Here is a 15,429-nt window from a genome sequence, read left to right on the forward strand (position 1 = left end):
AGTCCACCAAAACCTAAGAGGGAAGTCTAAGAGTGGGTAAGGTGGCACAAGAGGTCTACCTGTCAGCATTAGAACAGGGGGTAATGTGTTCCAATGGGTAAACAAGTAGACACAAGGAACAAGTTCGCAAAACCTGTGCCGCCTTGCCAAACATATAGGCTAAGTGGAAAGTGAAAACAGTCACTCTAGGACAACTATAAAACACTATCCAACTCCCAGAGAGACCTTCATGAGGATGGCTCCCTGTTGAGATGAGTCAACAGCACGGGCAGATGGGCAGCCTCACAAAACCAGTAAGGTTAAGTGAAATAAGGGGATGGTGCACATGTAAAAATTTACCAGGCATGGCCCACCATAGAATAAGAGGGAAGCCTAAGAATGGGTAAGGTGGCACAATGGGGACTACTTGTCAGCATTAGAACAGGATGTAATGCGTTCCAATGGGTAAAAAAAAAGTAGACACAGGGAACAAGTTCCGAGACCTTTGCCGCCTTGCCAAACATATAGGCTAAGTGGAAAGTGAAAACATTCACCCTAAGACAACTGTAAAACACTATCCAACTCCCAGAGAGACCTTCAGGACCACAGCTCCCTGCTGAGACGAGTCGACAGCATTGGAGTATGGGCAGCCTCGCCAAACCAGTAAGGTTAAATGAAAGAAGGGGATGGTGCACAAGTGAAAATTTACAAGGTATGGCTGCCAGTCAGGGTGGAGCTACCCTAAGTTAATGCTGATAAAAAACACACAAGAAACACCATAAAAAGGGATTGGGATACCCATAATCAAACTGCACTGTAAAAGAATAATGTAAAACATATTCCTACAATAATATGACTAAATATATAAGCATATCTGAGCGATTTTGAAACATGATGCAATAGCCCCAACGGCATGCCGGCCATAGAACAATAAAAGCATGCAAATTGAAAAATAAATGGAGTGGAGACAAAAATTCTCACACACACAAGAAAAGGGTACTCAACTTAGTTGATGAGGAAGAAGCAACTGTAAAACACTATCCAACTCCCAGAGAGACCTTCAGGACCACAGCTCCCTGCTGAGACTTGTCAATCAGCATGAGAGGATGGCTAGCCTCACAAAACCAGTAAGGTTAAGTGAAAGAGGGGGATGGTGTACAAGTGAAAATTTACCAGGCATGGCCGCCAGCCAGGGTGGAGCTACCCTAAGTCAATGCTGAATAAAAAACACACAAGAAACACCATAAAAAGGGATTGGGATACCCATAATCAAACCATGCTGTAAAAGAATAATATAAAACATATTCCTACAATAATATGACTAAATAACTAAGCATTTCTGAGCGATTCGGAAACATGATGCAATAGAGCCGACCTCATGCCGGCAACAGAATAATAAAAGCATGCAAATCGAAAAATAAATGGGGTGGAGACGCAAAATTCTCACACGCAAGAAAAGGATACTCAACTTAGTCGATGAGGAAGAAGCAGAAGCATCCATGATCGCTTAATCACTCACAAAGCTAGAATAACAGGCAGAAAAACTCCAAGCAACCGTCAAAGATGACATCTGTGAAAAGGAATGGTTCAACAGGAAACATGTTAGTTGTAGCACATTAAGATCCGGAGTTGTAACAGATCTCTCGCTCACGTATCCTACCTATCCCTTATCCTTCGAGACAAAGTTGACTCTAATCGGGGAAGGATAACCATGACTTGTTATTAACACGTCTCTGACTTATACACGATATTTCTTGGGATATTCACTCCGGAGGTTAGAACTCCATGATAACCTTTAATCATTGGCTGGGGCACCAGCCCCCGTTGAAATACTACTGCTAGAGAGTTATGGGGTCCATTGATGGCCAGACAGTACTACAATGGATCCTTCTATCTGGTTACGGTTCATTATCCCTTTGCCTACACACACACCAAATAGTCTAGTCTATTCCTTACATATTCTCCTCTGTCCTCATACATCTGTCAACACTGAAATTACCAAACAATTCTTTTTCACCCAAGGGGTTACTGCACTGTAATTGTTCAGTGGCTGCTTTCCTCTTGGTAAGGGTAGAAGAGATTCTTTAGCTATGGTAAGCAGCTCTTCTAGGAGAAGGACACTCCAAAATCAAGCCATTGTTCTTTAGTCTTGGGTAGTACCATAGCCTCTGTACTATGGTCTTCCACTGTCTTGGGTTAGAGTTCTCTTGGTTCAGTGTACACTCAGTCACACTATGCTATCCTATTTCTCTTTCTGTTTGTTTTGTTAAAGTTTTTATAGTTTATATACTGTAGGAGATATTTATTCTAATATTACTGTTCTTAAAATATTTTATTTTTCCTTGTTTCCTTTCCTCACTGGGTTATTTTCCATGTTGAAGCCCCTGGGCTTATAGCATTCTGCTTTTTCAACTAGGGTTGTAGCTTAGCAATTAATAATACTAATAATAAGGTAAAATTTCTCTGGTATATCACTCGGAGAAATATCCCAAGTAGAAGCTGCCATTCAGGAACTTCTATCAAGATAACATGGCTCAAGCCCAAATATATTCTTACGAAGCTGGTCTTCATGAAAGTAGAATATTTTATTCATGTATTCTATTTAAGTGTTTAAGAGATTTATAGCCAGCTCGTAAGGTGAGTTCCATTCACGTAGGATTAAGTAATATATGTAAATTACATAAGACTTTCGTCATTCCTTTAGTTGTATTTTCATCCAGTTTCGTGTTTAAAGAATTATATTTTCATTTCGCATAGTTTTGTTACAAAGCCTTATGTAAACTTGTTGAAAGGTATGCTGTACAACACACCCGCTAGGGGTTGCATCATGTTTCCACATGGTTGGAAGAGGCTTGAAGGTTCTAGAATCTAGACTAAAGTTTAATCTTTTTTTTTTTCAATATTACAAGAGGAGGTGGGCAGAGTTAGCTGAGATACTTGCCTCACCATCCAACGATAATACCCATTCTTCACATTACCAAGTTGGCAACCTTACCCCACTAGAGTCATGCCCCCACACTGCGTGAATGATTTGCTAGAAATTTTCGGGTGACAGAGGAATCCAGCCTAACTCTCAGAAGAGCCATCGTCCGACAGTCCTCTCCAGCATCTATTCAGCCACTACGTATCTCCTCTCCAACGTGCATAGTGCTTTCCTCTTCAACGTGCATAGTGTTTTCTCTCAAATGTGAATAGTGTTGCTAAACATTGAAATTTCTGTGGTTTAAATTATAAGAAGTGCCATGTATATGTGAGCACTGGTTTATTATGAAAATTAATTGGTTTTTGTGACTGGCCCTGTGTAATTTGGTTAAACTGTGAAATGTATCTATTTTGTTTAACCATTCGGTAACCTTGCGTGAGCCCAAGGACATAAGAGTAACAGTTAAGTATATGTAAGTGTAAATTTGATTTATTTTTTATAGTGATAAAGTGTCAACTTTTTTCATTAATTATCAAAATTATATAATTTTATGAATTAATTTCTAGTGAAACAAGTGATTGTATAATTTTTTTAAAGTTTCTTTCTTTTTGTCTTAGTCTAAGGTTTAGTTCAGATTTAATATTTTGAGTGATTTACTTTTAGTGTTAATTTGTTTGAATTTGTTATTTCTTATAGAATATATTTATTTTTGTAAAATGTGCATTATCTTGATCGCCAATACTTTTCTCAGTGCTTTGCTCGTATCGCCTGACTAAGAACTAAAATAAGAATAGTTCCCGTTAAAAGTAAACTAATTACCCAGTTTTTGTTTTGAGTGTACCATAAAGAGACCTTTAGATATTCAGTTTTCATATATATAATTGTTTTGGAGTTGCATATTATTCTCTGAGCTCGGAGGTTTTTTCTCTCATGTATCAAATTGTGTAATATAAAGAAGGTGAGTTTTGGAGCTCGGGAATTTACATAATCGGCTAGTCGTAATAATGTATATTTTTTGGTGCTCAGACCCTAGGATTGAGCGAGTCTGTTTTAAATATTGGTGATAACTGGGCTGTGTTTTCGATTAAAGGTTTGATCAGCTTAGTGTTGATAGGATTCTTTGTAGAGTTAAGATATATTTTTTTGGAGAGGTATAATTGTTTGTAAAGCACAAAATGGCACAATTAAATGTACTGGAGTTTTTGGAAAACCCAATTGTTCAGGAATTGTCAGAAACTAATGTAACTAAATCTCAGTGGCTCGCTATTTTAATGGCATGTGGTGGCCATGCAAGTGGTGGAATGATTAAAGCCCAAATAAAGTGTCTAGCCTTAGAAGTATTGATAAACTAAAGGAAGTTGCCAAAAGAAGATATTGCAGCAGCTCGCGACCTTTTGGAGAAGGCTGAAGCAGATTTCATAGAGATGCAAGTATCAGATGACCCACAAACTGAAGGAAAGAAAGTGGAAACGAACGTAGATGCTGAGATTAGACGAATTGCAGCGGAAGAGAATTTGATTAAGTTGAAGAGGATGGTAGAACGAGAAGAAAGAGAAAGAGAAGAGGCAAGAGAAATTGCCCATTACAGTCTACAGAAGGTAATGAAAGGGATGCATAAACAAAAGATAGGCATCATGATAGACTGAGTGACAAAAATATCGATTTTACAGGTTATTCAATAATAGCAATTATCAATCATTCCAGCGTGTACTAGACCTAACTCTTATTGGAATCAAGTGACAAAAACGTTGATCTGTATTGCAACACTTTTAAATTGGTACCAGATTTAAAAACTTCTAGTATTTATCATGCTTTGAGCTACGAAAGAACAGAGGTATACCAGAGAATTCTCTTTCAGAAACCGAGGGGAACCTTATCTTTCATAGACAAGGATTCAGTAGAGAGACCAGGCAAGGTCGCCTTATTCACTTGTTGTCCAACAAGATTGCGTGTCATTTTACCCCGTCCTCCCGCTTATATACCCCTCTTTAGTTCGAATCTTAATATTGTCACGCGATCTGTACCTAGTTCCAAAATACTTCTTGTAAGGATCGTTGTGAAAGTATTTTCCGTTTTCATAATATTATAGGAAGTAGCTAATTTTCTTTCTATTTATTTGATAAAAACAATTTCTAAAAGATATCCTTGTTAACTAAGACAAATATAATTTAAGGAGTAAGACTCATTTCAAAGGTCGCCACATGCTTTATAAACGTCACATCTCTCTTCTAGAATCTTCCAAATTTAACACCTAACATGTTTTATTTTCGCAATTAATTTCTATGACGTTACACTAAAATACAATACATTACACGTGCATGGTGCGTATTATCTATTATATTCAGTACACCAAATTCACCGGCATCCACATTTCTGTTACATTACTGACATAAAAATGATTACTGTTACCACTCATAACATAGTAATAATTTTAAGATCTTGAATTTAAACATAACTAGTACTCCATTCGAGGGATTATTCCTAATAAATACAATTATGAAATAAATACTTGTCCGTATGGTAGTAAACAGAGGAGACATCTGTAGATTGAAAGAGGAAATGATTAATAATATAGATGACAAAATAAGTCAATTAATGACAAATATCTTCAATAAACCGTAATAATCTCAGTACTACTCAAGTTTAAGTCGAGTCTGAACTCCGAACACAACTCTCAAACAAAATGATAATATTAATAAAAGGAGAAACGTTTCTAAATTGATACAAAATAACAATTTCCATTAATGAAATACACATTTATATTCCAAACATTAAACACAGGAAATCATGTAGCATCATCAGACATCTCACACCAGCAAAACTAATTCTGTTGAGTCGAAAACTCTGGACATTTCCAGGATTCCCTCTGCGTGGCCAAACTACATTAGTTTTGCTCCCCTTGTTTTCTTTCTAAACTTATTGACTTTTGCCGTTCCTTTATTGATTTTATTTCTGATCTTATCCTTCCTCGATACCCCCAGTGTAAACCTCAACATTGCAATTTCTGAAATTTTCCTCTCTGCTTCTTGGTTAAAGGTATGGTCTCCAAATCGACCACATTATAGGCCTCCCTTTTCAAACTTGCTAATATCCTTTTGTTACATCCTGCACCTAATACTCTTCTACACCCATCCTACCCAGTTTGAATTCTCATCCTCACCTCCCCATCACAACCACCGTCACTTTGTATAGTAGATCCTGAATAATTAAATTCATCCACCTTTTTTTTTTCCTTCCAATCTTACTGTATTACTACCATCTCTCTCATTTACACATATATAATCTTTCTTACTTTGGCTGACTCTCATAACCCTCCTCTCAAGTGCATACCTCCAGATTTGCTTTAACCTCTCCATTACTCTCTCCACAGATCACTATGGTTTCTGCAAATAACATAGACCATTTAGACTCCTGCCTAATGCCATTGGTCAATCTATCCATACTAATTGCAAGTAGGAAAGGGCTTAAGAGATCCCAGGTGCAGTACCCCCTCAACATTAAACCCTTCTTCTGTGCCTACAGCACATGCCTCTGTTGTTTGACTATTCTACATATGCATTGACCTCACATACATCTCATCCACTTCAGAGCTCCTCATGTAATACCACACATCATCTCTTGGCACCCTATCATAAGCATTGTCTTGGTCCACAAACAATGCAATTCTTTTTGTCCTTTCAATATTTTTCAATTATCATTTGCAAAGCAAATATGACGTCTGAAGTGCTCCTACTAGCCATGAAATCATACTGCTGGCCCCTGATTATTACCTGTGCCTCCAGTTTAGCTTCTACTACTCCTTCCCAGATTGCCAGGCTGTTGATTAAAACCTTTATCCCATGGTCTTTTGTGCAACTCGGATTATCTCCCTTGTCTTGCAGTTAGGCACCGGGATACTCCTTCTCCACTCTTTACTCATTCTCTTCCCTGCCAAGATTCTGCTGAACATCCTTGTCAGGAACCTCACTGCTACATCTCCCAAGCACCTCCACAGTTTTATGGTTTGGGCCCACTGACCTACCCTTTTTCTTTCTCTTCAAAGCATTCCTTGCTTCCATCTAACATTACACGTACTTCCTTATATGTTCACAGTGCTAAAACCAATCTCTCTCTTGCATTATCCATATTCATGAGATCTTTAAAGTATTCTTTCTATTTAGCACCCACCTATCATCAGTTAGAACATTGCCATTTTCATCTTTTATAACCCTTGTATGATGTATATTTTTTCCTGCTTTATCTTTCTGCTTGGCCAATCTGTTCAAATCTTTTTATCCCTCTTTTTTTATCGAGCCTTTCATATAACTCATCATATTCTTCATCCCTTGCTTTTCATCAAGTTAACTTCTTGCCATTTCTTACATTTACCCCCACTCTTAATATCTCTTTGCTTAAATCATTTAAGATTTCCCATTCTTTTTCTCTTTATACATTTTTGGACTTCTTCATTCCTCCACCAAGTTTCTTTTTCATTCTTTGTCATCCCTGACATCGCTGATTATTCTTGCTGTCATTCCATAGGCATTCAGTAGATTTTCACTGTTGATCAAAGTTTGCACTACTTGTATTACACTATCTCTCCTTGAATTTGGTTTTACACTCAATTTTTCATCTTCCACCATCTGGTCATTGGTTCTGCTCTTACAGTCTTCCTTTTCCTTACAAATTGGGCCATCACACATGCCAGCATTCGATTCTGTTTTGCAACACAATACCCAGCCGCCACTTTACAGTCCATAACTTCTTTTAGATTACACCTCCAACACATAATATAATCTATCTGTGAGGACCTTCCTCCACTCTTGCACGTTACCCTGTATTAATTTTTCCTATTCAATTAAGTTTTCAAAACAGCAGCACATTCTTTTGGCAAACTCACTATCATCTGTCCCTCAGCATTTCTTTCTCCTTGGTCATTTATGCCCATATACTTCTCCATCATTAACATTTCCTCAACCTACATGACCATTTAAGTCTACCTCAATCATCACTCTTTCTTCTCTTGGAGTACCATCCATCAGTTCATCCAGCTCTCTCCAGAACTCTTCTTTTTTTCTCAGCACTGCAACAAGCTTGAGGGGCTTATGTACTAATGACCTTAATCATTACACCCTCAATTTCCAACTTCACACTCATTGTTTTTCACCTCCAACACACTTTTAGTATATTCTGCCTTTATAATGACCTCAATACCATTCCTCCTTCCAAAATACCCTGACAGAAAAAAATGAAACCTCCATCTATATTTTTGCCTTACTCGCCTTCTATTTTGTCTTCTGTGCACACATTATATCCACTTTCCTCAATTCCATCATATCGGTTAGTTCTCTCCCCTCACCAGTCATGGCTCCCGCAATCAAAGTTCCAAATCTCACCACGACGTTCTTACCCTTCCTCCTTTCACGCTGGTTTCTCAACAACTTTCCTCTCTCCTTGTCTCAGCAGTAGGCCAATAATTTCCACTAATCCCCTGCATATAAAAATCAGGCTATTATCAGTTTAGTGAGATTGGTATTACTGTATGGGCATTGAGTCGTTGTATGACAATTAAACAATATCCAACAGATTTTGTAGATTTGAGAACAAAACCCTCAGAAGAATATTGGTGGTTAAATAGCGGGACAGGATTAGAAAGGAAACTATAAGAGAGATTACTCAAGTGCCATATGTGGATGAGTTCATGGTGAGGGGTAGATGGAGATGGTTTAGGCATGCTCTTCGCACTCCCCAAGAGAGATTAGTTCACCAAACTTTCAAGTGGGTTCTACAAGGTGCTAGAAGACTTGGAAGACCCAGCCCTACATGGCTGAGGACTATGAAGTGGGAAGTAGGAGGTGAGGAATGGAGAAATGTTGATTTACAAGCTCAAGATAGAGACGCCTGGCAAAATATAACCGAGGCCCTTTGCATCAATAGGCGTAGGAGGAGATGATGAATACCCTACTGGCTAAGAGTACCAGAGTCCAGAAGCGCTTGTTGTTCACCTTGGCCGCTACCGTTGTAGTATGGAAACGGGATTTGTGACCCGCATGTTTGATTTGTTTAAGTACGGACGGCTGGTGTATGCCCTTCCTGGTGCAACCCTCCCCATTTATTATTATTATTATTATTATTATTATTATTATTATTATTACTTGCTAAGCTACAATCTTAGTTAGAAAAGCAGGATATTATAAGCCTAAGGGTCCCAACAGGGAAAATAGCCCAGTGAGGAAAAGATACAAGGAAAAATAAAACATTTTAAGAACAGCAACACTAAAATAAATATTTCCTTTATAAACTATAAAATCCTTAACAAAAAAGAGGAAGAGAAATTAGAAAAAATGGTTTGCCTGAGTGTACCCTCAAGCAAGAGAACTCCAACCCAAGACAGTGTAAGACCATGGTACAGAGATTATGGCACTATCCAAGACTATAGAACAATGGTTTGATTTTGGAGTGTCCTTCTCCTAGAAGAACTGCTTACCATAGCTAAAGAATCTCTTCTACACTTACCAAGAGGAAAGTAGCAATTGAACAATTACAGAACATGGTCTGCCATGCTAGGCGGTATACCTTGCTAGGCGGTATTTACCGTGCTAGGCGGTATATCTCAGCAATCCATATTTGCCAACGGTTATACTTGTAGAAGTGGATGAGCAACTTGGTGGAGTAATGAGAGCTTTGGGTGTGGAGGAAATGCCCCCCCAAATCTCGATGAAGTCACTGGAAGCAGTGTCATGGATGGGGTATAAGGCGATTAACAAACTGTCTCTCCGGGTAATGAGAGCTTTGGGTGTGGAGGAAATGCCCCCCCCAAATCTCGATGAAGTCACTGGAAGCAGTGTCATGGATGGGGTATAAGGCGATTAACAAACTGTCTCTCCGGGTAATGAGAGCTTTGGGTGTGGAGGAAATGCCCCCCCCCCCCCCCAAATCTCGATGAAGTCACTGGAAGCAGTGTCATGGATGGGGTATAAGGCGATTAACAAACTGTCTCTCCGGGTAATGAGAGCTTTGGGTGTGGAGGAAATGCCCCCCCAAATCTCGATGAAGTCACTGGAAGCAGTGTCATGGATGGGGTTTAAGGCGATTGACAAACTGTCTCTCCGGCTTTTACTCATGATGCCAGGTGGTTGATCTTACTAGAATTGGTGTGGACCAGCAGGGGTCACTGGCCCTAGTTAGATAGGCACTGCGCATCACAAGGAACTGGCTATCCTTTGATGTATCTAGCCAATGAATCCTCTATGGATTTAGTCAGTCATGGAAAGATAAGATGACAGAAAGGCCACCAGTCCCAGACATAGTAGGGTGCTAAGAATTTCCCGGTTTATAAATACCAATGAAAAATTGAAAATAGGTAATTGGAATGTTAGAACCATGAATCAGATTGGGAAGTTACAGCAAGTGTAGAGTGAATTAATGACATATATTTAGTCTATCTTGGCCCTAAGTGAAACATGTAAGGGGATTGGTAAGGAAAGTTTAGACCAAGGCAATATATATCTACCCAGTAAGATCAGATGGAGTTGGAAGAGAAGGGGTAAGAATGATAATGACACCAGGAGCAGAAAAGGCATTAACCGAGTGGAGAGCTGTAAATAGTAGATTGTTACTAGTAAAGTTCAAATCAAAGCAGTGCAATATGAGTATTATAGTTTACTATGCCCCAACAAATGATTCCCCTGAAGAAAGGAAAAATTAATACTATGAAGAATTGCAGAGGGTAATAGATGAGATCCCTGAGAGAGAGAGATGAAAATTGTGATTGGCGATTGTAATGCCAAAGTTGGAAGAAATAAATAAGGGATAGAGAATGTGATGGGTGTCGAGGGTCTTGGCGAAGTTGCAAATAAAAATGGAGCACATTTCATAAATTTCTGTCTAGCAAACAATCTTGTCGTTGGAGGTACTCTTTTTCAACACAAGAACATCCACAAGTATACATGCACTTCATCATGTGCCATTCTCAAAAATCAGATAGATCACATTGCCATTAATAAAGAGAGAAGGAGAACTCTGAGAAATGTAAGAACCTATAGAGGTGTCGATATTGGTAGTGATCACTAGGTCCTCATTGCCACACTGAAATTAAAACTGAAAGCACCCAGCAGAAAGATGGATAGTTTACCTAGGTTTGATACAACTAAGCTTTTAGAAGAAGAGCAGAGAGAAATATTTACAATTGAATGTAGGAATCGATTTGCAGCCTTAGAAACTTTAAGAGACGAAGAACAGACAATTAATGGAGAATGATGTGATATTAAGAACATATATCAGTCAGTTGATAGTGAAGTCTTGGGACACACAGTTACACGGGGAAGGCCATGGATATCAAATGATACTTGGCATACTATAAAAAGGAGACAAAAACAGAAATTGATTGTTGAAAGTTTTCGAGGAAGTAACGAAAATTACAAGGTAGAGCATGCTAAGTATTCCAGTTTTGACAGTGAGGTCAAAAGAAAAGCCAGAAATGACTGGAGAGAATATTTAGGCAGTAAAGCAGATGAGGCTGACAAAGTTATGAATTCAGGAAGTTTCTATGGTGTAAGGATTGCTCATAGAATTATTAAGTAAATATCTATGGGGGCAAAGAAGAAGTATATACCCATCAAACAGAGAGATGGATCTGTTATAGCAACAGAAGATGAAGACAACGTTGGATGGAACACTTTAGTGAGGTTATGAATACGAGATATTAAGGGAATAATTTGATTGATATACCTGAAGCTGATGAAGACCTTGATGTGCCTATGCATGAATTCAGTGTGTTTGAAGTCGAAGCTATCCTAAGAAAACTAAAGAGATGGAATGCCCCTGGATACGATGGAATAACTGCCGAGATGATACTGGTCGAAAATGAAATGACTTCCAGAGTACTTAAAAGATTATTTTGTAGAATGTGACATGAAGAGGCAAAACCTGATGAATGGGGGTTAGGAGTGTTGGTGAAATTAGCAAAAAAAGAAGACCTGACTGATTGTAATTACAGAGGCATAACAATTACGTTAGTTGTTATGAAGATATATAGTATGCTAATTCTAAAGAGACTAGAGAGAAAGATTAATGAAAAGCTGAGAGATGACTAAGCAGGATTTAGAAAAGGTAGAAGTTGCACTGATCAAATTTTCATTTTGAGACATGTTGTACAGCAATGGAATTCCTCTTAAATATGTAAATTTGATTAAGTCTGTTCATGATCATAACGAGTGCAAAGTTAATGTTAATTGAGTGTTATCAAATGAATTTCCAGTAAACAGCGGAGTACTCCAAGGAAATGTGTTGTCACCTATGTTGATTATCCTCCTCATGGATTTTGTAATGCATAAAACAGTTAGAAATAGTGGAGAATGATTTGACTGGATTGGTGATAGGAATTTAGCAGATCTGGAGTATGCTGATGATGCTGTCCTTGTTTGCAGAACTTCACAGGATTTGTAATGCTTGCTTACCAGAATGCATGAAATATCACACGAGGTTGGGTGCAAGATAAATAGACGAAGACAGAGATGACGAGAACAGTATGCAATGGAAGACGAAATATCATTGGAATGATAAAGGATTAATGAGGTAGAATCATTTAAGTATTTAGGAATTATTATCTCCAGTACAGGATCTTTAGAATTAGAGTTTAATGAAAGATTAAAAAAAAGCAAATCAGACAATGCCTAGGTTGAGGAAAATTCGAAATCAAATTGCCTGAAATTACATATAAAAATCAGACTATATATCAGTTTAGTGAGATCGGTATTACTCTATGGACATGATTCATGGTATGACAATGGAACAATCTCCAGTAGATGTAAATTTGAAAACAAAGCTCTCAGAAGGATATTGGGAGTTAAATGGCAGGACAGGATTAGAAGTGAAACTATAAGAGAGATTCCTCGAGTGCCATATGTGGATGAGATCATGAAGGGGCGAAGATGAAGATGGTTTGGGCATGCTGTTTGCACTCCCCAAGAGAGAGTAGTTCATCAAACGTTCAGCTGGGCTCCACAAGACGCAAGAAGAGTTGGAAGCCCCAGGCCTACATGGCTGAGGACTATGAAGCGTTTAGTAGGAGAGGATGAATGGAGAAGTATTGAATTAAAAGCTCAAGATATAGACGACTGGCGAAATCTAACCGATGCCCTTTGCGTCAATAGGCGTATGAGGAGAAGGTAATGATGATGGTGATGATGAGTTAACCCCTTGGGTGAAGAAGAATTGTTTGGTAATCTCATTGTTGTCAGGTGTATGAGGACAGAAGGGATTCTGTAAAGAATAGGCCAGACTATTCGGTGCATGTGTAGGCAAAGGGAAAGTGAGATGTATCTAGAGAGAAGAATCAAAATATGTAGTTCCGTACTGTCTGTCCAGTCAAAGGACTCTATAACTCTCTAGCGGTATTATCTCAACGGGTGGCTGGTGCCCTGGCCAACTGGGCTTTGAACCGGCAGCAGTAATGCTCTGGTTTGTGGACCTTCACACATTAATTGGGAAATATAACTCAAGTCATTGAAACTTAGTTTCATTGATATTCATGTTAGGCGTTATAGTTGCTGTTTTGTAGGTTGTTATTGTTTTTGTTGCTATTCAGTATTTAACTTTTTGTAGTGATCCTTGACACTGTTTATTTTGTCATTCGTAGTAATGCTGTTAATGTTATTATTTGCATTTAGCGTAAAAAAGGCTAAGGAACATAACTATAAGATTTAAATTTAGAATGTTAAAAGCGTTGCATGGCACACAACGAAAATACGAGAGAGAGAGAGAGAGAGAGAGAGAGAGAGAGAGAGAGAGAGAGTGAGAGAGAGAGAGAGAGAGAGAGAGAGAGAGAGAGAGACTGTCTCTATATTTTTTTAATAACTGTTATTCTCTCTTTGTGTCACAGGGTATGACGGCTACGTCGGCGCCGAATATAAGCCATCGACTATCTCCGAGAATTCCCTGGACTGGATCGACAGATGTTCGCTGCAGCTCTAAATATATTTACATCAGCATTTCTTGATGGAGAAAAAAAAAAGTTGTGTGAGATTAACATATGTTTGACTTTAAACTTTAGAGTTGAATCATCCGAAGAAGAGGCAAACAGTATTTTGGTGAAACTTATAACTTAGTGTCTGTATTTTTACCTTAGTTTTGAATCTTGTGTATGCTGTCAGATATTACTATTCATTCTAAAGGAAATCCATTTTCATTTATTACAGAACCTTCTAGATTGCCATCTGGATTATGTAAACAGGTGTACATCTATGGGACTTTGTTATGTTACTTAAGTTAAGGGGAAGAAAAATAAAAAAAAATAAAACATATTTTGAGAGTAAAATGAAATAAAAGCTAAATCTGTAATCAGTTTAACTTACCTATGATAATGAAAAATTAAAAAAAGAAAAATATATGAAAACTTGAATGATGGATATTATCAAGGTTATGATGAAAAAAGTTGAATAATTAAATAGGACAATGTATTATCCACTAAGGTTCTACGGGCTGCTACGCAAAAGCCCGTGTCCAGCAGTAAGGCTGGGCAATCTTTTAATTTACTACCTACTTTTTGCGTTTGATCAACTACGGGCCGAACGATAGAAAGGCCCGTGCCAGCAAGAAGTGTTGGCTTTAATACCCCAACAACAACAACAACACTAAGGTTTTTGTTCGTATTCTAATTACTGTATATATGACAATCAAGGCAGACATTTGACCAGATGGATGAAATTCCTCTTGAAATCTGATTAAGGTCATCGGCACCGTTTCGAATCCCAATCATTTTGTAATGTCATTATTTTTACCCATTTTCAAAATAGGTAAACATATACTTTAGGTCAGAACATTGTTCTCCTGAGTGTGAGAGGGTAGAGCCCACAATGCCTCTCGTGAGGAGGGACCCTTTGGTCCCGAGCTACACTCACTCGCCTTTAAGCTTTCTAAACCTGCGTTCCACATTTCTGTCTTCCTTCCCTTTTGTTTTTACTTCATAACGTAAAAGCTTTTTTACGCTGTTGGACTACGAACGGGCTCCTTGGTCCCATCGCTGAGCCAGATGACTCAAAGGCTATAATGTATCCATCCATCCTCAATATTATAAGTTTTTACAAGAAAATCACAGTTTAAAACAACAACAGTTACGTTTTTAAGGATAAAACTCCCTGTAAAATATTCATTCAACAATTATTTCGTTCAGTGATTCTGCGCACCATGATCCTGGATTCGTATCTTGCCTCCTTTCTAGCAGTGAGAATTCCTCACAGTCACAGGTTTCCGTTCGACAACAATGTCCCACTCAGTGGGTCCTGGTCCCACTGTTAAACAACAATCCGGTTTCTATTTTTTTTTTATAGTACCCTGTTATTGGGTGATACTTTGATGGCTAGTTTGTTTGTGCTCTTTGTAAATGATATACAGTATGCATAACCGCTGTGTTATATATCTTTCCTTTTTGTTCGAATGCTCTTAGCTCTTATGGACTGAAGAAGGATTCACAAAACAGGTTTCTGCACGGAAGAGTGTAAGGGATTTCGTGATGGCTTTCCTGTCCAAGTTCACATCCCACGTTGGCA

General features: G+C 38.3%; 1 protein-coding gene across 7 annotated transcripts in view; it reads left to right on the forward strand.

The window, feature by feature from the left end:
* Window positions 1–14,204, forward strand: part of Gip (hydroxypyruvate isomerase-like protein Gip) — a 179,430-nt gene extending 165,226 nt beyond the window's left edge. For 4 of the 7 annotated variants that reach the window (XM_068383195.1, XM_068383194.1, XM_068383196.1 and 1 more), the window contains exon 7: window positions 13,764–14,201. In XM_068383195.1, the coding sequence (XP_068239296.1) occupies window positions 13,764–13,855 (92 nt within the window). In that variant the 3' untranslated portion in view covers window positions 13,856–14,201. Of the gene's footprint in view, window positions 1–13,763 lie in introns of all 7 variants that reach the window. The other 3 variants (XM_068383191.1, XM_068383193.1, XM_068383192.1) reach the window with 3 other exon arrangements.
* The last annotated feature ends 1,225 nt before the right edge of the window (window positions 14,205–15,429 follow it).

This window comes from Palaemon carinicauda, chromosome 11, assembly GCF_036898095.1.
Source record: "Palaemon carinicauda isolate YSFRI2023 chromosome 11, ASM3689809v2, whole genome shotgun sequence".
NCBI lineage: Eukaryota > Metazoa > Arthropoda > Malacostraca > Decapoda > Palaemonidae > Palaemon > Palaemon carinicauda.